The sequence below is a fragment of the Sus scrofa genome, chromosome 7, assembly GCF_054392235.1.
Source record: "Sus scrofa isolate SSC_HxYL_T2T_F1_AM1 chromosome 7, Sscrofa_HxYL_maternal_Yorkshire_Landrace_v2.0, whole genome shotgun sequence".
Classification (NCBI taxonomy): domain Eukaryota; kingdom Metazoa; phylum Chordata; class Mammalia; order Artiodactyla; family Suidae; genus Sus; species Sus scrofa.
The window spans coordinates 76942401-76967119 of record NC_139389.1 but is presented as its reverse complement, the minus strand read 5'-3'; the positions used below and the strand labels follow the sequence as shown (position 1 = coordinate 76967119).

Genomic DNA, 24719 nt, shown 5'->3' with positions numbered 1-24719 from the left:
CGTGGATAAAGATTATTTTCTGATACAGAATTCCTAAGTCAAACTATATTACTGTTAACACTGGATCTATACTTCCCAAATCACTTTCCTAAAGGGCTAAAACCACAGCAAAGAATACTTATTTCACCACGACCTTGCCACAAGCTCACCATTTTTAAGAGATACTGTTCTAGAGATTCAACTGTAGCTAAGGGTTCCATCTTCAACATCCTGCCAGTTCTGTCTATTAGTGCAGTTTCACCAGGTGCACGTTCTAACCGAAATCTTAATCTTCTTGTAAGTATCTACAAAGAGATAATCAAAATGCTTCAGAAAACACTTTGCTTCTTTCTTAGAATTTTAAAAGCAAGAAATATTACATGAACACAACAATTGAGATTTTAAAAGTATAATAATAAAGAAAGGATCAATGTTTTGTATTAAATGTTTTTTTAAAGAGGTTTACTGAATGAGTGATATTTTCATGAAAAAGTTAACTACTTAAACTTTCTAACCGCTTCATATATATACATGGTTTAAATAAAATTATTATAAAGCACTTAATGTAAATATTACATCTCTGATAACCTGCAAATTTTTAAGTTATGAAAAGCAGCTAATTAACTTAGGCTTTCAAAGCTAGAATATATTAAATAATCTATGGCTAATAAGTTTTAAAAAATAAGAGAAAGCGTTAACTTAAACATATTACTATATGTTTAAGGATCAACATAAACATACTACTATATATAAAACAGATAATAAGAACCACTGTAGAGCACAGAGAACTATACGCTATATTATAATAATCTATAAGAGAAAAGAATCTTTAAAAATACATATTTGTATAGTTGAATCACTTTACTATACCCTTGAAACTATAACATTTTAAATCAACTATAATAAAAATAAATTTAAAAAGGGAAAGAAAAAGGAAAAAAGATAGCTTTCAATTCAATATGTTTTAGTAAGCAGAACAAGTATGCAATGAACAATTTTAGGTAGACTCATTTCTGAATGAATCATAACTAATTCCTACAGACACATAATTAAATGTTTGTATGTACTTTGGGGTTGCATTTTAGAGTACAAACTAATGCATTTTAGACTATAACCCTGATGGCACATTTCTAGCCTTCCTGTCTTTGTGTACCTTGCACAGTCTCCTGAAATGAGATATGAAAAGATGTTGGTCTTCCTAGGACTGTATAAGTAGGGGAATTTCTAGTCTTTGAGATTTATTTATTTTTATTATTTTTTTTTTCCTAGGGCCACTCCGGCAGCATATGGAGGTTCCCAGGCTAGGGGTCGAATCGGAGCTGTAGACGCCAGCCTATGCCAGAGCCACAGCAGCACAGGATCCGAGCCGCATGTTCAACCTACACCACAGCTCACAGCAATGCCGGATCCTTAACCAACTGAGCAAGGCCAGGGAACAAACCCACAACCTCATGGTTCCTAATCAGATTTGTTAACCGCTGTGCCACGACGGGAACGCCGAGATTTATTTTTTACCCCATTCACTTACCAAGGATAAAACCTTTAAAAGGATATACCAGAATTACCACTGTGGCACAATGGGGTTGGTGGTGTCTCTGCAGTGCCAAAGGGTTCAAAACCTGACCCAGCACTTCTGGGTTAAGGATCTGGCACTGCCACAGCTGTGGCACAGCTGCAATTGTGGCTCAGATCTGATTCCTGTCCTAGGAGCTCCATATGCCGCAGGGCAGCCAAAAAGGAAAAAAAGAAAAAAAAAGATACACCAAAAAAATCCCCTTATTCTTCTATTTTATTCTGTCTGAAGTAAAGGACAAAGTGTGCCTCTGCATCATGTTTAATATATATACCATGTCAGGTGAACTAAGTATACCGTAACTCCTTGAACCAGCTTCTACTCTGGGAGTCTAGTGGCTTTGGTAATACCACTAAATTCTTGAGGATATGGCAAGTTTTTTACCTTGAGTAGGCATTGTTTTTGCAAATATAGTTTCTTAGTCACTTATTAAAGGCTATATTTATTATTTAACTTTTTTAGGGCTGTACTTGTGGCATAGAGAAGTTCCCAGGCTAGGGGTTGAATTACAGCTGCAAGTGAAGGCCTATACCACAGCCGCAGCAACACGGGATCTGAGGCGCATCTGCAACCTACACTATAGTTTGTGGCAATGCCAGATCCTTAACCTACAGAGCAAGGCCAGGAATCAAACCTGCATTCTCATGGATATTGTCAGGTTCTTTACAGGCTGGGCCACAATGGGAACTCCTTAAAGGGTACATTTAAAAGAAACTATCTGATGTAGTGGAATGCAGGATGGGCTGGGTAAAGTAAAGATTCAAGGCCAAAGAATCTGCTAGAAAATACTAAAGTAGGAGTTACCGTTGTGGTTCAGTGGGTTACGAACCCGACTAATACCCATGAGGACGTATGTAGGTTTGATCCCTGGATCTGCTCTGTGGGTTAAGGATCCAGCGTTGCCATGAGCTGCGGTGTAGGTCACAGATGTGGCTTGGATCTGGCGTTGCTGTGGCTACGGCGTAGGCTGGCAGCTGCAGCTCCCATTTGACCTCTACCCTGGGAACTTCCATGTGCTACACTGCCAGTGCAGCCCTAAAAAAGAAAAAAGAAGAAAAGAAAATACTAAAGTAACCCATAGAGGATGTGATAAAGATCTGAGTGGGGATATTAGCAGTAAGAATATTTGTTTTATCTGTTCATATCTGGTTCCTAGCTGCTAATAAAAAAATAGTTTAACAAATGAATATCAACCAAAAAACATTTAGCAAGAAAACAGGCTTTTTATAAAACATATGATAATCACAGATTCCCAAAAGCATCATCAATAGAAATAGGCTAAGAAAGGCCTCCTGGCTCTAACCAATGACATACAGAAAAATATTGTGCTTAATATATTTTCATATTTTTGCATATGCTGAGATTACACTCTGAGACAAAGGGACAACTCATAATTCTAGAACAAAAAGACTCATTTCTGCTATTAAACTGAGAAAATTCTTTATCCATTTATGATCTACCAAATATGATGTACTACTTACAATAAATATTGAAATACCAATACATTCAAGAGTCATTAAAAAGAACAATCAATGGGAAAAAGACAGCCTCCTCAGCAAGAGGGGCTGTGAGAACCTAACAGCTGCATGTAAATCAATGAAACTAGAACATACCCTCACATCATGCACAAAAATAAACTCGAAATGGCTTCAAGAGTTAAACACAAAACATGACATCATAAAACTCACAGAAGAGAACACATGCAAAACATTCTCTGACATAAACTGTACAAATGTTTTATTAGGTCAGTCTCCCAAAGCAATAGAAATAAAAACAAAAATAAACAAACGGTACCTAACCAAACTTGCAAGGCTTTGCACAGCAAAAGAAGCCATTAAAAAAAAGAGAAAAGACAAATCACAGAATCGAGAAAATACTTGTAAACCATGCAATTGATAAAGGCTAAATCTCCAAGATATACAAATAACTCATAAAACTCAACAACAAAAAAAAGCAAACAACCCAATCAAAAAATGGGCAGAAGACCTAAACAGACATTTCTCTAAAGAAGATATACATATGGCCAGTATGCACATAAAAAGATGCTCAACATCACTACTTAGAGAAATGCATATCAGAGCTACAATGAGGTACCTACCATCTTATACCAGTCAGCATGGCCATCATCAAAAAGTCTACAAATAACATATGTTGGAGAGGGTGTGGAGAAAAGGAACCCTCCTACACTACTGGTGAAAATGTAAATTGATACAACCACTATGCAAAACAGTATGGAAATTCCTCAGAAAATTAAAAATGGAACTACCATATGACCCAGCAATCCCATTCCTGGGTATATATCTGGACAAAACTATAATTCAAAAAGGTGCTTGCACCCATATGTTAATTGCAGCACTATTCACAATTGTCAAGACATGGAAACAACAAAATGTCTATCGACAGATGAATGGATTAAGAAGATGTGGTACATATATACAGTGGAATACACCACTCAGCCATAAAAAGGAATGAAATAATGCCATTTACAGCGACATGGATACAACCAGAGATTCTCATTCTAAGTGAAGTAAGTCAGAAAGATAAAGACAAAATACCATATGATATCACTCAAATGTGGAATCTAAAATATGGTCCAAATGAAACTATCTATAAAACAGAAACAGACTCACAGACAGAGAATAGAGTTGTGCTTTCCAAGGGGGCAGGGAAAAAAGTGGGATGGACTGGGAGTTTGGGGTTAGTAGACAGAAACTATTGCATTTAGAATGGATAAGCAAGGAGTTCTCGTCGCGGCTCAGTGGTTAATGAATCCAACTAGGAACCATGAGGTTGCGGGTTCAATCCCTGGCCTCGCTCAGTGGGTTAAGGATCTGGCGTTGCTGTGTCTCTGGCAAAGGCCGGTGGCTACAGCTCCAATTAGACCCCTAGCCTAGGAACCTCCATTTGCCACAGGTGTAGCCCTAGAAAAAGACAAAAAAATTAAAAAATAATAAAAAACAATAATAAAAAATAGAATGGATAAGCAATACAGTACTACTATAAGAATAGGGAATTATATCCAATAGAACATGATGGAAAATAATATATATATAAAGAATCTGTATAATTAAAAAAAAAAACAATCAAATAGCATAAGTGGTAAAATCTTTACTAAGCACAATCATTTTAATAAAATACAAAATATTTTTTTTGTTTTTGTTTTTTTTTTAAGGAACATATATAACACTACTCCTAAATGCATTTAGTTAATAATAGCAACTGCATTTTCCATGGTTACCTGCAGGTTATAAGTGGATCCTGGTGTATCATACAAATGGAGAGGTAGACGTTCAATAGATTCCAGCACAGCTATTAACTTTCGGATTAATCCAACAGCTGGTCGACTAAGAATAAAAATAATTAAGAACTTTTATATAAGTTAATGCTAAAGGTCATATAGAAACTACAATAACCAACCTCATACAGGTCCTTACTTTCTTTATTAATGCAAAGAGAAGTTTAATTTTGTACTAGACTACATCTAAGTAAGCAAAGGTAATATCATAACTGAATTTTTACTTAAGAATAAAATATTTCATTTTTCTTATGAAACTTTCATCAGTTGCCTTCAAAGCTATGTATATTTTAATGTGTAACTTACTTTTTAAAGTTTAAACAATTTTATTACATAATATTTGATATAGAATACACAAAGCAGCCAAGTTTAGAAAATGATAGTATTTATCGGCAAGGCAACACTGTACAATATTTGTGGAAAACAGCGTGATAATTTGTATCAAGAACCTTTAAAAAAGTCATCAATAACTCAGTAACACAATTTTTTTTTTTTTTTTTTTTGGTTTTTTATCCTTTTAGAGCCACACCTGTGGCACATGGAGGTTCCCAGGCTAGGTAGGGGTCTAATCAGAGCTATAGTTGCCGGCCGCCGGCCTACACCACAGCCACAGCAACACGGGATCCTTAACCCACTGAGCGAGGCCAGGGATCGAACCCATAACCTCATGGTTCCTAATCGGATTGTTTCGGCTGCGCCATGACAGGAACTCCCAAGTAATACAATTTAAAAGAACTAAAAGAATTATGTAAAAAGATGTTGCCACTGAGACAAGGCTATTTTAGTAATAACTTGCAAATAGCTAATTTTTCAATATTTAAATAAATTATCATACACCACAAATGTAATATGCACTCATTTAAAATTAATGGAATTAACTGAATCTTCTTTATTTTAAAATTTCAATCACATTCCAAAATAAATAAAACAGTAGAATGCACTTTTAGCAACTCATAACCCAGCTTCAACAATTACCTACTAATGGCCAAATGACTTCTCTCTACATCCTCACCCATTTCTCTCCTTTCCATATAGTCTTAAAAAATACCAAATATCATATCTTATCCAGAAATACTTTGAGTATGTATTGCTACAAAAAAATTCTTAAAAAAATCATATCATTACATCTAAAAAGGTATGAATACCAACAAATATTTAATCAGAATTAAAATTTCCAATTTTATCACAGATTATCTAATTTAAAATAAGGTCAGCTGCATTCATAGCAGAGAAGGAATCCTAGTTTTATTCCATTAGATTGAAAATGCTTTAAAAAAATCTTTCCTTTTCCATATATTTATAATATAAGCTACTTTTGTATTGAAGAAAAAATTTCCTGTTTTGTGTATTAACAGTATATTAGACCCTATTAAAACACTTTTTTTATTTTTTGTCTGTGCCCACAGCATGTGGAAGTTCCTAGGCCAAGGATCGAACCTGGGCCAGAGCTGTAACCAGAGCCACAGCAGTGACAATGCCAGATCCTTAACCCACTGAGCCACGCGACTCCTAGACTCTATTTTAAAGGAAGTATATTAATTTGCAAGTACTGCAAAAATCAAATTAAAAGAAATTTGGAGATTTACCTTTCATCATCTTCATTTTCACTGAAGGCTGTTTTAAAAACATTTATTCTTTCTACTAGTTGACTACAATCTTGTTTCATATCTAAATCCATGCTCTAAAAAAACCAAAAAGCACCAAAAAAAAATATTTTAGGGCTGTTATTGAAATTTGTCCAAAACTACATGTGGCAAAGATAAATATTACTATATTACAAATTATCAATACAATCTAAGTGAAATCATTATTTTCTTTCAATTAAAATTCTTTTTATCATATGACTAGTAGACCATGGCTATCATCTACAATGTTAAAATGGAGAATTTAATTACATTGCTTTCACAAAGTGTAGTGGTATGCAAGGAAATTCCAAATTATTTGTGAACATTCTGCATTTTAAAAGTATTATTTACATTAATTAGTATCAAAAAAATTGGACTGGTATATCAAAATAATGATTTCATAGATAACACTAAGTGATATAAAGTGATGCTATATCAATATAATTTTGAAATATTAAAATAATTTAATATTTTATATTAAAATATAGATATTAACACTAAATTGAATAGAAATATACGGTTAGTAGCAAATCATCAAATATTCACATAAACTCCCTAAATTGTCAATGCTCATAAATTAATTCTATGTATTTTACGTATTCAAAAGGTCTATAAACTAACTCCACTTTATGTTAAGTTATGAGGAAATCAGAACAGTGAATAATATTAAATATTAGGCTATTACAAGTAAGTGTTTTTGTTTTGTTTAGTTTTATTTTTTTGACTGCACCCATAGAGTGTGGAAGTTCCTGCACCAGGGATCGAACCCATACCACAGCAGAGACAATGCCAAATTCTTAACCTGTTAACCCACCAGAGAACTCCACAAATAAATGTTTTTGTTCAAACAAATCTTGGAATTATAATTGAGTAACTAAAAATTCTAAACAATCTCAGTTATTTAAAGTGGTTCAAAACTAATAATACAACTTAGAGGAAAGGCTGGAGAAATTATAAATGTTAACACTAATCAGTTTTTAATATTTCTGGACAAAAAAAAGTAAATATCACTATGGTAAAAGTATACCACACATCACCTTTTTAATTATACACTTTGTTCTGTACTACTTCATAAACTTACATTGTTTAAAACAGTAAGAAGTGCTTGCACCAAGCCACTACTGCACATTTCGTATGGTGAAATTGTGTTTTCATCCTTCAAAAGTACAATTAGATTTTCTAAAGCTGTCTTCATCAAATCTCTCCAAGTGTTCTCACTCTCAATACACTAAAAGAAAAAAATTAAAGACAATTAAAAAATAAACAGACCTTAATATACTTATCAGAACATCTATTACTATGAAAATACATTAATAGATATTAAAGAAGATTAAGAAATTCCGGAGTTCCCGTCATGGTTCAGAGGTTAACGAATCCAGTTAGGAACCATGAGGTTGCGGGTTCGATCCCCGGCCCTGCTCAGCGGATTAAGGATCCAGCATTGCCGTGAGCTGTGGTATAGGTTGCAGACGCGGCTCTGATCTCACGTTGCTGTGGCTCTGGCATAGGCTGGTGGCTACAGCTCCGATTAGACCCCTAGCCTGGGAACCCCATATGCCATGGGAAGTGGCCCTAGAAAAGGCAAAAGAAAAAAGAAAAAAAAAAAAGATTAAGAAATTCAAATTATTAATGCAAATTATCTATATCAGGGTTGACAAACTCTTTGTAAAGGGATAACAGTAATTTTTTTTTTTTACTTTATAAGCCATGCACCTGTTTAACTAAAATTTTTTTTTTTTTTTAGTTCCCGGGCCAAGGACCAAACCCCCACCAAAGCTGTAACCAGAGCCATAGCAGTGACATATTGGATCCTTAATCCACTGAGCCAGAAGGTACTAAACTCCTAATTTTGTACCTTTCTTCTTCTTCTTCTTTTTTTTTTTTTTAGGGTCACACCCGCAGCATATGGAGATTTCCCAGGCTAGGGATCAAAGGGTCAAATCAGAGCTACGGCTGCCAGCCTATACCACAGACACAGCAATTCGGGATCTGAGCCACATCTGCAACCTACACCACAGGTCACGGCAACACCGGATCCTTAACCCACTGAGCAAGGCCAGGGATCAAACCCATGTCTTCATGGATGCTAGTCAGATTCGTTTCCACCGAGCCATGATGGGAACTCCTAACAATATGTAAATAAAAGAGTGTGGCTCTGAGCAATAAAACTACTTATAGACACTGACATTATACATTCATATAATTTTTATTATATATTCATATAATTTTCAGGGATCATGAAATATTATTCTTATTTTCAATTTGTCTTCAACCATTTAAAAATGTAAAAACTGGAGTTCCCACCGTGGTACAATGGATTAGAAACATCTCAGCAGTACCAAGACACAGATTTGACCCCTGGCCTGGTAAAGTGGATTAAAGAATCTGACATTGCCACAGATGCAGCACAGATCACAACTGTGGCACAGATCTGATTCTTGGCCTAGGAGTTCCATATGCTGCGGGAGAGCTAAAAAACAAAAAACAAAGTAAAAGCCTCTTTCTTCACAAAAACATACAAAATTTAGCTTCTGGGTAAAAATTTTCTGACCCCCTAATCAATACGCAGAATATAAAGGATAAAGGGGAAAAACAAAACCAAGATCACTGTATAAAATCTAGAGGCTAAACATACTTGTCTATTTGTATGAAGTTCCCAAGATGACTCTAACTGAGTTGCTATGTTTCTGAGTGTTACCACTACTCCACGAGGCATGCTTTCAACAGCTTTAAAGTGGTCATCATATAAATCTCGAGCCATGGTTCGTACCTACCAAAAGAAAAAGAGCAAACGTGAATGTTTTTTCAACTATTAATAATTTTACCAAATCTTCCTTTTACATATATATGCAATCTTTAGAATTAAGGACTAGAAACCATGAGGTTGCAGGTTCGATCCCTGGCTGTGCTCAGTGGGTTAATGATCCGGTGTTGCCGTGAGCTGTGGTGTAGGTCGCAGACGCGGCTTGGATCCCGCGTTGCTGTGGCTCTGGTGAAGGCCAGTGGCTAGGGATCTGATTAGACACCTAGCTTGGGAACCTCCATGTGCCGAGGACGTGGCCCTAGAAAAGCCAAAAAATAAATAAATAAATAAAACACAAACTAACCTAGCATAGCTCTAATGTGATATAAAACATTTCACTCCCTAAATGAATTAATATTACCTTTCCTATTTTATTTTTTTAATTTTTTTTTTTTTTTTTTTTTTTTTTTTGTCTTTTTGTAATTTCTTGGGCCGCTCCTGTGGCATACGGAGGTTCCCAGGCTAAGAGTCTAATTGGAGCTGTAGCCGCCAGCCTATGCCAGAGCCACAGCAACGCGGGATCCGAGCCACGTCTGCAACCTACACCACAGTTCACGGCAACGCCGGATCCTCAACCCACCGAGCAAGGGCAGGGACCGAACCCACAACCTCACAGTTCCTAGTCGGATTCGTTAACCACTGCACCAAGAAGGGAACTCCCCATCCTATTTTACTATGGCTTTCAGAATTAAAAAAATAAGTTCTGGCTACTAGACAACAGTGAAGAAACTATTCTCTTATAAACACTGGTAAGAAATAAAAACTGAGGAGTTCCCATCATGGCGCAGTGGTTAACGAATCTGACTAGGAACCATGAGGTTGCGGGTTCGGTCCCTGCCCTTGCTCGGTGGGTTAAGGATCCGGCGTTGCTCGGATTCGGCGTTGCCGTGAGCTGTGGTGTAGGTTGCAGACATGGCTCGGATCCCGCGTTGCTGTGGCTCTGGTATAGGCAGGTGGCTACAGCTCTGATTCGACCCCTAGCCTGGGAACCTCCATACGCCACGGGAGCGGCTCAAGAAATAGCAAAAAGACAAAAAGACAAAAAAAAAAAAAAAAGAAAGAAAGAAAAACTGAGGTTAAAACTAATCGTTAGGAGTTCCCATCATGGCACAGCGGAAACGAATCCAACTAGAAACCATGAAGCGGGTTTGATCCCTAGCCTGGTTTGATCCAGTGGGTTAAGGATCCAGCATTGCTGTGAGCTGTGATGTAGGTCACAGACGTGGCTTGGATCTGGCATTGCTGTGGCTGTGGCATAGGCCAATAGCTGTAGCTCTGATTAGACCCCTAGCCTGGGAACCTCCATATGCCGAGGATGCAGCACTAAAAAAAACACAAAAAACAAAAACAGTTAAAATTATTTTTACCTAAGATTAGTAAATTTTGTTACGTTCTGCTACCATATGCAAAAGAATAGCCACATGATTCACTGAGTTACTACTGATTCCAAAGATTTGAATCAATAATCATTTTTTTTAAGCATATGAAATTATAAGACAAAGACTATGTCCTCCTTGTTTTCCAATCTTTTATACTGTATAAGTTCAGTTCCCTGTGAACTTTTGTTTGGGTAATACAACATATTAGTTATTTAGTTGGGTAATACAACATATTAGATTTGGTTGCATAATACAACATAATAGTTATTTCAAAAAACTCCTGAGATAGCTGAATGGTAGATTTATAAATAATTATAGTTGAGCCTCAGTGTTTGAGAATTTCACATCTGTGAAATCAACTAGTCAGTAAAATGTATTTATAATCCACAAATCAATACTTGTGGTGCTAAAACTTATGGTTTCCAAATGAGACAGGCTAGGGGGTGGGGGGATGCACTGAGGGTTTGGGATGGAAATGCTATAAAATTCAGTTGTGATGATCACGGTACAACTATAAAGTAATAAAATTCATTGAGTAATTAAAAAAAGTATTCTCCAAAAAAAAAACACTTGTGCTTTTCGCAGTCATTTGTCATTAAGTGCAGTGCATCAAAAACTTTTAAAACATGAACAGAGCCTCACAGGAACCTAAGTCTGTATTTCTGCTTGAAGCAATGCTTCAGTATTCATGGCTACTTTATAGAACACAACTATCAAGAAAAATGAAAACTGTATTTAGTTCGAATTCCTTTTACCATCTATGGCTATATTCAATTGAGATATTTCTTTCTCAAATGCCCTTAAGATATACTGAACTGGAAAGAATATCGGGATTCACATTTTTTTTTTTTTAAACACAGAATCAATCATGAAATAATATATCTAATTCTAGAGATAATATATATTTAAAAATTAAAGAAAAAGAGAAACAGAGACATCAAGGAAGCAATTTTGTTCCAAGTTCTAGCTTGTGGAAATGTAGAAATATCTTTGGGATGGCCTAGGACATCAACAGCTGGAAATGATCACATCAACATTTTATACAAATCTAAACTGCTCCAAATAAAAACCATTACTACCATTTCCATGGCCAAACTCATGAAAATACAAAACTATTTTATATCATTCGTATTACAGATAAAATTAAAATGTCACCAGAAAATACAGAATCTAACCATGAAATTATTTCGTTTTCCATTAAAAATTTTAAAAATTCAAGATCAATCAATATAATAAAGATGGAAATACACTGGCTTTTTCTTTTCTTTTCTTGGGGGGGGCTGTGCACCCACAGCATATGGAAGTTCCCAGGCCAGGGACTGAGTCCGAGCCACAGCTGCGACCCACACCACAGCTGTGGCAATGCTGGATCCTTAATCCACAGTGCCAGGCACGAGGGAGTGAACCAGCACCTCCACAAAGACAAGCTGGATCATTAATCTGCTGCACCACAGCAGGAATTCCATGGCTCAATTTTTGAAATGTCTACAATCTACCACTGAAACCTTGTTAGTATAAAAGACAAAAAACCCCAGCAAATTTCACAAATATACCTTTTGCTTTGTTTTTTCTAACTTAGATTTTAGTTTTCTGCCTCTCTTGCCAGTCCAGCCAGTCACAAATTCTGAACCTTAAAAAAAAAAGAAAAAAAAAGTTATTTCACAGAATATATTTTATTGCAATTCAGCATATTCATTTATTCTCACCTGCTAAACTTACATGCCTACATACTTACCCAGAGAAGTTTCTGCAGTAAATGAATGTTTGGTTCCTCTATTAGACTCAAACACAAAACCAGGTAAATCTTCTTTCAATATTGTTGCTTGCTGACCATCTGAGTTATGAATAGCAATTTCTCCTTCTTTCAAACATGTTAGTGACCAATTCCCTACAGTGAGTTTAGTAGGTCCTGGTGCTGAGAGTATAGGCTGACTTGAAGTAGAAGGCTTTACTTGGCCTCGAGCTCTTTGTAGCTTCTCTAAGAATTCACTTCTGCTTTCTATAAAAACAAAACGATTGCTTTAAAACCTCATCCTTTCAAATATTACGTTTTTAAAATGAAACTACCTCCTGGAATATCAATTTTACTAAAAAAAAATGATTTACAATTTCGTTTCATAGTATATTCTCATAAGTCTGATACATTTAGGTTCAGGCATAAAAGCAATTCTCCAGCCATAAATTTTTGAAGTAGAAGGCTTTGGGGAAAAGATGTAATTTGGGACAGCATCACACATGTGTAATTCATCATTATATGAAAAGAGGCATCTTTACCTAAAAGGATAGAAAGAGTAAAAGAAGATACAATGCCGTTTCTTATGTAACACAAAAAAAGACATGAAATGTTTTCATGGTACAATCATTTTTCTGTCGATATTAAAGAAAAGGCCATATGATTATGAAGGATGTGCTATTTCTATGACAACAGTAGCAGAAGTATGATCAGAAAAACATTATCAAAATTATAGAAACTAGTAAAATATTCTAATAAAAACAAAGTATTACCTGAACTATCCGATCCACCTTCAGGACTACCACTTGAATACATGGTGGCAAGTTTTCCATCCAAGATAAATCTAAACCATCCATTACTTCCATTGGATAATTCCAAGGCTGCCGCATCACTCCATATATATAAGCAGTCCCTTCCCCTAATGATTGACCAGTCTCTCCAATGATATGGTTTACCCTGCTGCAATTCTTTAGCATCTTCCTGTGGTTCATCTTCCTATTGTATAAAATTATTCAATGAAACATGGAAAATTATTTCTATTCCAAATATTCATACGTACTTACAGAAAACATGACCATGAATCAAATTTATAATTAAAATACCCTGAATATTTAGCTTCCTATAGGTTAATACATATTCTGATTCAACAAATTATCTATAATGAAATCTTACACAGTCCTAAAAATGTTAAGAAATCTGCATAATGACCTAAGTTACAACATTTTCAGATTTAAGGGTAAAGAAGACAAATGGATTAGGTCGAAACACAATTAGCTAATTATCTAGCACTTGATAAGCTCACCACATCTCTGGACCTAACAGATTATTCATAAATAGATTATTTGTAAAAAATGCATGTTTACACTAGATCAAAGGTATCCAAACCTAGCAGTGCAAAAGAATCACCAGAGCTGCTTTTTAAGAATAAACTGTAATGCCTCACCCTTAGACAAGTGAATCAAATATACTGGATTATTCCTATAATCATAAAAACATTAGTGATTGTATGTTTAACACTGTAAAACACTATCTGCCTGGCCTGGCATCCTAAAACTTTTTATTCTATTGATAACACTTAAATATTAATATTTGGAGTTCCCGCCATGGCTCAGCAGTTAACAAACCCGACTAGCATCCAAGAGGACACAGGTTCAATCCCTGGCTGGCCTCACTCAGTGGGTTAAGTGTCTGGCATTGCTGTGAGCTGTGGTGTAAGTTGCAGACCTACCTTGGATCCTGCGTTGCAGTGGCTGTGGCGTAGGCTGGTGGCTACAGCTCCAAATGGACCCCTAGCTGGGAAACCGCCATATGCTGTTGATGTGGCCCTAAAAAGACAAAATAAATAAATAAAAATAAAAAATATTAACAATATTCATCATTAGCATATGATCTTGGCATGTATGTGCATGCACGCACATGTGGGTAAAGTATTTTTAAACTTTACAAAGGCTTATAAATAAAAATTAAAATATATATATATATCATTTACATGTTTTTTCTCTCTGAAGTAGTAGTTAGCTTGCAACACTAAAATAAGACTATAAAATATGGGTTGCAAATTTCTCTAAACATAAGTACTGTCTTCCAGACCACAAGAGATTAATAAGAACCAAGACTTGCCTATCCGTTGTAAACTAAAACAAAGACAAAAAATATATGACAAAATATTTTCAAATATTAGACAACTAGCAACATAGGACTGAATGATCCCCCAGAAAAAAGAAACAAATAAGCCCCTTAGGCCCAGAGAGAGTTTTGTGGCTAAGGTGTTAAGAAGAGGAACACAGAGGAGCAGTATGAGTTAAGGAAATGGAGATCTGTGTTTGAAGAGATTAAGGAAAATGGAATATGAGGTAGATGAGTTCAGGATCAGGGAGTCAACAAAAAAGATCCCCAGAAATCTCCAAAGTCATCACCAGAACGTCTCTACTGAGCTAGACCACTCATGTACAGGTGACATTCCATAAGGCTGGGTAAAGAATGATTTGAAAATTGTAAGCTGAACAATTCCCAGAGGTCACACAAGGTGGTCAGACATTTGCATTCCAAATAGCCAGAGTGGAAAATCCTGATATCAGTAGTTCAAAAATGTTCCATATTTGATCTGTAAGCTCACAAGGCTTGCTCCATAATCCTGAGCATGAGCGGAAACCCAAATGTAGACCCCTTCACCCACACATCAAACACAGTTAAGTACATAAAAGACAACTTGCTAAAAATCAGTTACAAAGTCTTAAAGACAGAGGAAGAAAGAGTCATTATATACAAAGGAATTAAGAATAAGCCAAACTGGAGTTCCCATCATGGCTCAGTGGTTAACTAATCCAACTGGGAACCATGAGGTTGTGGTTCGATCCCTGGCCTTGCTCAGTGGGTTAAGGATCTGGCGTTGCCGTGGACTGTGGGGTAGGTTGCAGACAGGGCTCAGATCTGGAGTTGCTGTGGCTCTGGTGAAGGCTGGAGGCTACAGCTCCGATTAGACCCCTAGCCTGGGAACCTCCATATGCTGTGGATGCAGCCCTCAAAAGACAAAAAGAAAAAAAAAAAAAGCAAAAAAAAAAAAAAGCAAACCTCTCAGTAGAGACATCCCCCCTTACATGATAACGGAATATCTCTTCAGCTGGAAAATGATCAGCCAAGAGCCCCCCCCCCCCTTTTTTTTTTTTGGTCTTTTTGCCTTTTCTAGGGCTGCTCCTGCGGCATATGGAGGTTCCCAGGCTAAGGGTCTAATTGGAGCTGTAGCCACAGGCCTATGCCAGAGCCACAGCAATGTGGGATCCGAACAGTGTCTGCAACCTACACCACAGCTCACGGCAATGCCGGATCCCTAACCCACTGAGTGAGGCCAGGGATCGAACCCGCAACCTCATGGTTCCTAGTCAGATTCGTTAACCACTGAGCCATGACAGGAACTCCGAGTCCTTTTTTTTTTAAACTTTTTAGGGCCGCACCTCTGACATATGGAAGTTTCCAGTTCCCAGGATAGGGGTCGAACTGGAGCTAGAGATGCTGGCCACAACCAAAGCCATGCCAGATCTGAGCTGCATCTGCAACCTTCACTACAACTCATGGCAACACCAATCCCTGACCCACTGAGCAAGGCCAGGGATCAAACCTGCATTCTCATGGATACTAATTGGATTCGTTTCTGTTGAGCCATGACATTATCTCCCAAGGGTCCTTTGAGGGCACCGAAAAATGTCTATTAAACATGAAAGCCAGGGGTTCCCTTGTGGTGTAGTGGGTTAAGGATCTGGCCTTGTCACTGAAGCAGCTCAGGTTGCCGTTGTGGCATGGGTTTGATCCTTGGCTCAGGAATTTCCACATGCCCTGGGTGCAGCCAAAAAATAATAACAATAAAAAGGTCAAATAAAAATATAAAATTTTAACTTCAAAAATTTTTCTGGCTTATCTTTTCATTTTCTAAATAATACATTTTGAATAGCAAAAATTCTATTTTATTTTATGGCTGCACATGTGGCACATGGAAGTTCCAGGGACTGAATCTGAGCCATAGTGACAAAATGGATCCCTTAACCTACTATGTGAAGCTGGGGATCAAACTCGAACCTCCACAGCAACCTAAGCCACTGCAGTCAGATTCTTAACCCACTGCACCATAGAGGGAACTCCCAAACATTTAACAAAGACAACTTAATGATTTTTTTGTTATCCTATAATACATATTTTAATATCTTATTTAAGAAACCTTTAAAATGCTCAAGGTCACTGAGATTTTATTCTTTTTCCTCTAGAACCCTTACCATACAATTTTAGCCCATACATTTCAGTCCATGATTCATTTCTGATTAAATTTTATAAATGTAAATGGTAAGATTTCATATTTTTCACTTGTTCAAGTATCATTTTTTAAAAGAGAGCATCCCTTTCCTGACTGAATTATCTTAGCATTTTGTTTGAAAATCAACTGACCATATATGAATGGGTGACTAGTGCGACTAGTCTAATTTTACACCACTACCACATTTTCTGATTACTATAGTTTTATAAGACCAGAAATGTGCTGATTTATGTCCTTCAATTTTGCTCCTTTTCAAGGTTCCTTTTGGCTATCTATGTTCCTATTATTTTCATATAATTTTTAGAATTTGCTTGTTAATTTCTACAAAAAAACTACTGAGATCTGTAACCTACTTCTCATATGCAAGAATTCTAGAGCGATGAACCCAGGTATCACCTCTTGTTTTGTTTTCTGTTAAATCCCCAATAACTTGAGAAACACACAAACACACACAAAAAGGATTCTACAATTAAAATCCATACTCTGGTATTCCTACAAAAATATTACTACTAATATGTAGGAAGTACTGACTAAATGTTAGGACTAAATTACTGCTGACAATTGGTAGAGACAGAAAAGGGGTATATTTTATTTATTTATTTTATTTTCTGGCCACACCCACAGCACACACAAATTCCCAGGTCAGTGAACGCCCCAGATAGAGTATGAATACATTTTCTTTTTTGGTCTTTTTTTTTTTTTTTTTTTTTGTCTTTTTAGGGCTGCATTCATGACATCTGGAGGTTCCCAGGCTAGGGGTCCATTCGGAACTGTAGCTAATGGCTTACCCCAGAGCCACAGCAACGCAGGATTGTAGCCACATCTGTGACCTACACAACAGCTCATGGCAATCGGATCCTTAACCCACTGAGTGAGGCCAGCCAGGGATTGAACCTACATCCTCTTGGATGCTAGTCGGGTTCTCTAACTGCTGAGCCATAAAGAAACTCCAGAGTATACTTTTAATATGCAATCTAAGGTAAGAATTATCAATAGATACTGAAACTAGTACATAAAAATTTAACGAGGAGCATATTTGCATAGTCTCAAAATATCTCCCCACAAATTACTTATTAACAAAAGGAAAAAGAGTAACTTTACAAAAAAGTAACAAGGCAAACTCAACAAACCGATTCAAGATAAAATCATCAGCAGGTGAAGAGAGATCACGTGCCTCCAGGAAGGCACATTTTTCAGAGTAAGCCAATAACATCACCTCACTGTCATCCTGCTAAAAACACAACCCTGATCTAATCATGAAGAAACATGACACAAACACAATCTGAGGGTAACTGTCCAAACTAAATGGTCTATAGTCTTCAAAAAATGCCAATGCTATCAGAGAAAAATAAAAACTGAGAAATGGAACAAACATGACACCAAAAGTAATGTGTTCCTGGACTAGATCCTGCACTAGGAAGGAGGGATGGGGTACAGGTCTTTTGTCTCCCTGGACGGCTCCTAGGGACAATGACAAATTTGAATACAGTCTCTGGATAAAATCAAATTTTCTATAAATACTGAATTTCCTCATTTAGATAACTACTCTAGGATTATATAAAAGAATATCCTGGTTTTGGAGTTATTTTAGGTATAAAAAGGGGCTCTGTGTATGCACTTTCTCTTAAATAATATATTTTATTTTTTTATTTTTATTTTTTTTTATTTTTTTAGGGCCACAGGTGTGGCATATCGATGTTCCCAGGGTAGGGGTCAAATGGGAACTGCAGCTACTGGCCTACACCATAGCTACAGCAACACTAGATTCAAGCCTCATCTGTGGCCTACACCATAGCTACAGCAACACTAGATTCAAGCCTCATCTGTGACCCACACCATAGTTCCCAGCAATGCCGGATCTTTAACCCACTGATCAGGGCCAGGGATTGAACCCATGTCCTTATGGATACTAGTTGGGTTCCTTACTGCTGAACCACAACAGGAATTCCACAGGTAGTATATTTCAGATTTGTCCACATACACGTCGTCTTTGTAAGTAAAAGTAAATGGGGCAAGCCTGCAATAATTAGCAATTTTGGATAGAGAATATTCTGATATTCTTTATTTACAACTTTTTTGCAAGTTTTAAATTTTGTCAATAGTTTTTTGTTCTTTATAATTTTATATTACAGCATAGTTGTTTACAATGTTGTGCTAGTTTCAGGCATACAGTAAAGTGATTCAATTATACCAACATATTCATTCTTTTTCAAACTATTTTCTGATCTAGGTTGTTGGGAGAATATTGAATAGAGTTCCTTGTGCTATACAGTAGGTCCTTACTGGTTATCTACTTTATATATTGTAGTGTGTATATGTTAACCCCAAACTTATTCCTCCCCCCACATTTTCCCTTTGGTAATCATAAATTTGGTTTCAAAATCTTGGAGTCTGGTTCTGTTTTGTAAATAAGTTCATTTGTATCAATTTTTTTAGATTCCACATGTAAGAGATACCATATGATTTTTGTCTTTCTCTCACTTCATTTAGAATGAGAATCTCTACTTGCATTCATGTTACTGCAAATGGAATTATTCCATTCCTTTTATGGCTGAGTAGTATTCCATTGTATATATGTGCCACATCTTCTTTATCCATTCATCTGTCAATGGATATTTATTTTAGGTTGCTTCCATGTCTTGGCCATTATTAACAGTGCTGCAATGAATATTTTCTCCCGTTCTGTGAGCTTTTTGTTTTGTTTCTGGTTTCCTTTGCTGTGCAAAAGCGTTTAATTAGCTTTTGGATGGAATTAGGTTCCACTGGTTTATTTTGTTTTTATTTTCACTACTCTAGGAGGTGGATCCAAAAAGATAACTACTGTTTTTATGTCAAAGAGTGTTCTGCCTATGTCTTCTTCTACTAGTTTTGTTGTATCTGGTCATACATTTAGGTCTTTAATCCATTTTGAATTTATTTTTGTGCATGGTGTTAAAGAATGTTCTAATTTCATTCTTTTACATGTAGCTGTCCAGTTTTCTCAGCACCATTTATTGTATATATTCTTGTCTCCTTTGTTACAAATTAGTTGACTATAGATGATACATGGGTTTATCTCTGGGCTTTCTAACCTGTTCCACTGATCTACATTTCTGTTTTCGTGCCAGTGCTATACAGTTTTGATGACTGTAGCTTTATAGTATAGTTAGGGACCCCAATTCCTACAGCTCTGTTTTCCTTTATTTTTTTTTCTTTATTTTTTTTAATTTTTTTGTCTTTTGTCATTTTAGGGCTGCACCCACCACATATGGAGTTTCCCAGGCTAGGGGTCTAATCAGAGCTACAGCTGCCACCTCTCCAGAGCCACAGCAACTCCAGATCCAAGCCATGTCTGCAACCTACACCACAGCTCATGGCAACACCAGATCCTTAACCCACTGAGCAAGGCCAGGGATCGAACCTGCAACCTCATGGTTTCTAGTCAGATTCATTTCTGCTGCGCCATGAAGGGAACTCCCCAAAGGTCCATTTTTCTTTCTCAGGATTGCTTTGGCTATTTGGAGTTGCTTCTGTTTCCATATAAATTGAAAATTTTTTTGTTCTATTTCTGTGAAAAATGCCATTGGTAGTTTGATAGGGATTGCACTGAATGCTATCAAATTCCTTAGAAAGGACAGTCATTTTGACAATACTGAATCTTCCAATCCAAGAACATTGTATATATTTCTATCTGTGTCATGTTCAATTTCCTTTTCAGCATCTTACAGTTTTTAGAGTATGGGTCTTTTGTCTCCTTGGGTAAGTTCATCCCTAAGTAATTTATTCTTTTTGGTGCAATGGTAAATGGAATTGTTTCCTTAATTTCTCTTTCTGATCTTTTACTGATAGTGTATAGAAATGCAAATGATTTGTGAATTAATTTTGTATCCTGCAACTTTATCAAATTCATTGATAAGTTCTAGTAGTTTTCTGTAGTATCTTTAGGATTTTCTACATACAGTATCATGTTCTATGCAAATAGTGACAGTTTTACTTCTTTTCCAATTTGGGTTCTTTGGATTTTTTTTTTTTTTCTAATTACTATGGCTAGGACTTCCAAAACCATGTAGAATAAAAGTGGTAAGAGTGGGCATCCTTGTCTTGCTCCTGATCTTGGAGAAATCCTTCTCATTTCTGTGTGATGTTAGCTGTGTGTTTGTCATGTATGTCCTTTATTATGTTGAGGTAGGTTTGCTCTATGCCCACTTTTCTAGAGTTTTTATCATAAATGGATGTTGAATTTTGTCCAAAGCTTTTTCTGCTTCTGTTGAGATGATCATATCATTTTCATTCTTTGGTTTGTTAATGTGGTGTATGGCACTCATATTTGCCAATACTGAAAAATCCTTGCATTCCTGGGATAAAGCCCATTTCATCCTGATTCTTTTAATGTATTTTGGATTTGGTTTGCTAGTATTTTGTTGTGGATATTTGCCCCTATGTTCATCAGCATATTGGCCTGTAATTTTTTTGTGTGTGGTATCTTTGTCTGATTTTGGTATCAGTGTGATGGTAGCTTAATGGAATGAGTTTGGGAGTGTTCCTGTCTCTTGCAACTTTTTGGAAGAGTTTCAGAAGAATAGGTGTTAAAACTCTTCGCTAAATGTTTGGTAGAATTCAACTGTGAAGCCATCTGGTCCTGTACTTTTGTTTGTTTGGTTTTTAGTCACAGTTTCAATTTCAGCTCTTGTAATTGGTCTGTTCACATTTTCTTCAGTCTTGGATGTTTATATCTTTCTAAAAATTTGCCCATTTCTTCTGGGTTGCCCATTATATTGGCATACAGTTGCTTATAGTAGTATTTTTTGATCCTTTATATTTTTGTGATGTCTGCTGTATCTTCTCCTTTTTCATTTCTAATTTTATTGATATGAGCCCTCTCCCTTTTTCTCTTGATGAGTCTGGCTAAAGGTTTATCAGTTTTGTTGCTCTTTTCAAAAAACCAGCTTTTAGTTCCACTGATCTTTTCTATTGTTTTCTTTGTATCTATATCATCTATTTCTGCTCTGATCTTTATGATTTCTTTCATTCTACTAACTGGGTTTTGTTTGTTCTTCTTTCTCTAGTTTCTTCAGATGTAAGGTTAGATTGCCTACTTGACATTTTTCTTGTTTCCTGAATTAAGACTGTATTGCTATGAACTTCCCTCTAAGAACTGCTTTTGCTGTCCCATAGCTTTTAGATTATCATGTTTTTATTTTCATTCATCTCTAGATATTTTTTATTTCTTCTGTGATTCCTTCAGTGATGCACTGGTTGTTTATTAAGACACTGTTTACCCTCCACATGTTTGTGTTTTTTAGTTTTTTCAGTGGTTTCTAATCTCATAGCACTGTGGCAGGAAAAGGGGGGTAGGAGACAAGATGGGTGAGTGGAAGGATCTAGCTCACCTCCTTGCACAGCAACACCAAAATCACAACTAACTGCTGGAAAATTTTTCGTTTCCATCAACAAAAAAGACTGGAGCCCAACAAGAAAGATATTCTACATCCAAAGAGAAAAAAGCAGCTACAACAAGACAGTAGGAAAGGCACTTTCTGATATAATCAAATCCTATAGCTGCCAGGTGAGCAACTCACAAACTAGAAAATAATTGTATCTCAAAGGTCCTCCCACAAAAGTGAGAGTTCTGAGCCCTAGGTCAGGCTCCCCAGCCTGGGGGTCTGTTATCAGGAGGAGGAACTTCTAGAGTACTTGGCTTTGAAGGCCAGCAGGACTTGAGTGAAAGATCTCCATAGGACTGGGGGAAAAAAGACTGCAGTCTTGAGGGCAAACACAAGATTCCATGTTCTCTGGGACCCACGGAAAAGCAGTGACTTATAAGAGCCTGAGTTAGACCTACCTGTGGATCTTGTAGAGTGTCCTGAGGAGGTGGGGGTCAGCTGTGGCTCACTGTGATGGCAAGGACACTGGTGGCAGAGGCCCCAGGGAATATTCATCAGCGTGAGTTCTACAGGTCACCATTTTGGCACTAAGACCTATCCCCACCCAAGAGCCTGCAGGCTCTAGTGCTGGGATGCCTAAGGTCAAGCAACCACCAAGGTGGGAATACAGCTCTACCCATCAGCAGACAGGCTGCCTAAAGTTGTCCTGAGTCCACAGCTGCCTCTAAACATACCCTTTGACATGGCTCTTCCCACCAGAGGGACAAGACCCAGCTCCACCTAGCAGTAAGCAGGAACAAGTCCCTCCCACCAGGAAGCCTGCACAGGGCCTGGGCCAACCCCATCCACCAAGGGGCAGACACTAAAATCAAGAGGAACTACACTCCTGCAACCTGAGGTACAGACACCACAAACATAAAGTTAGACAAAAGGAGATGGAAGAGAAATATGTACCAGAAGAAGGAACAAGCTGTAACTAAGTGAAGTGGAGATAGGCGATCTTCCTGAAAAAGAATTCAGCATAATGATAGTAAAGATGATTAAGGTCTTGGAAAAAGAATGGAGGCACAGATCAAAAGATACAAGAAATGTTTAACAAAGAGTGAGAAGATTTAAAGAATAGAGATGAAGAATACAATAACCGAAATGAAAAATACACTAGAAGGAATCAAGAGCAGAATACATGAGGCAAAAGAATGAATAAGTGAGCTGGAAGACAGACTGGTGGAAATCACTGATACAGAACAATAAAAGAAAAAGAATGAAAAGAAATGAGGACAGTGAGACTTCTGGGACAACAATAATATTTTATAAAATAAAAGTGATCGAATTTTTAAAAATTACAGTAATACTCCAAACTGTCATTATTTTCTCAAAACCTATTATAATTGGAACTAGACTTCCTCAAAAGAAAGTGTATTCCTAATAGCACTGCAATTAAGACCACTTACTTTTTCTGGTTTTGATTCTTCTTCATTCTCATCATCAGAGGAAGGACCTGCCAATGTTGACACTTTGCTAATTACACCAAGTCTGGCTAGCTGATCCAAAAATATATCACCACCTTTATCTACTAAATCTCTTATGATCTGCAGAGCCAACAAGTGGCCATCATCATCATCCTGGAGAAGGAAAAAAAGGAAATGAAGGGAAAATGATAAAAAATAAGTTTAGCTCTGTGGAGTAGACAAATGCAATCATTTGCACAGACAAACTGATTTGATAAAATCAGGACAGAAGTGATTTTACTTGACTCACTACAATCTAAAGGGAATAAAGCTATAGGAGTTTCAAGAAAGATAAAAAACTGACCTCTTGATCAAGAACAGTTGCAGTGATCTCCACTAGTACTGTCGGCAAATTGTGACCAACATCAGAATCACAAACTTCTTTTAAGAGTGCTTCAGAACAAAAATGAATCATTTTTCGAATAAGAGCAAGACTTGCTTTCCTTGAAAAGTAAAACAAAAAAACAAAAAACAATTTTAGGAAGCTACGATAAGAAGCTAAAGTAGGAGTTCCCGTCATGGCTAAGTGGTTAACAAAGTCGACTAGTATCAACAAGGAGGAAGGTTAGATCCCTGGTCTCACTCAGTGGGTTAAGGATCCGGCGTTGCCGTGAACTGTGGTGTAGGTGGCAGGTGTGCTTCAGATCCCACGTTGCTGTAGTGCTGTAGTGTAGGACGGCAGCTACAGCTCTGATTGGACCCCTAAGGCTGGGAACTTCCATATGCTGCATGCGGGTGTGGCCCTAGAAAGACAAAAGACCAAAAAAAAAGAAGCTAAAGTAAAACAAAATACAACTTTAATGAAAATGAAAATATCCAATTTAAAAATTGTTAAAAATGCACTTAATAAAAAATACAAAAGACTTAGAGTTTCCGTTGTGGCTCAGCAGAAACAACCCTGACTAGTATCCATGAGGACACAGGTTTGATCCCTGGCTTCACTCGGTGGGTTAAGGATCTGGCATTGCCATGGTTGCAAACGTGGCTCAGATCTGGCACAGACAGCTGCAATTCGACCCCTAGCCTGGGAACATCCATATGCCACAGGTGCAGCCCTAAAAAGATCAAAAAAAAAAAAATTAAGACAATTACAGCTAAGTTTATGTTCATTTTCTGAGCCAAGAGAACCTAGTAATCCCATGAGCCTAATTATTCTCAT

General features: G+C 36.8%; 1 protein-coding gene across 14 annotated transcripts in view; it reads right to left on the bottom strand.

The window, feature by feature from the left end:
* Positions 1–24719, bottom strand: part of HECTD1 (HECT domain E3 ubiquitin protein ligase 1) — a 104025-nt gene that overhangs the window by 36214 nt on the left and 43092 nt on the right. For all 14 annotated transcript variants that reach the window (XM_013978136.3, XM_021099880.2, XM_021099877.2 and 11 more), the window contains exons 11-20: positions 23865–24003; positions 23504–23674; positions 13160–13382; positions 12390–12653; positions 12208–12284; positions 9108–9242; positions 7554–7700; positions 6434–6528; positions 4791–4896; positions 150–284 (exon numbers count right to left, since the gene is read on the bottom strand). In XM_013978136.3, coding sequence (XP_013833590.3) covers positions 150–284; positions 4791–4896; positions 6434–6528; positions 7554–7700; positions 9108–9242; positions 12208–12284; positions 12390–12653; positions 13160–13382; positions 23504–23674; positions 23865–24003 — 1492 coding nt within the window. The remainder of the gene's footprint in view (positions 1–149; positions 285–4790; positions 4897–6433; positions 6529–7553; positions 7701–9107; positions 9243–12207; positions 12285–12389; positions 12654–13159; positions 13383–23503; positions 23675–23864; positions 24004–24719) is intronic.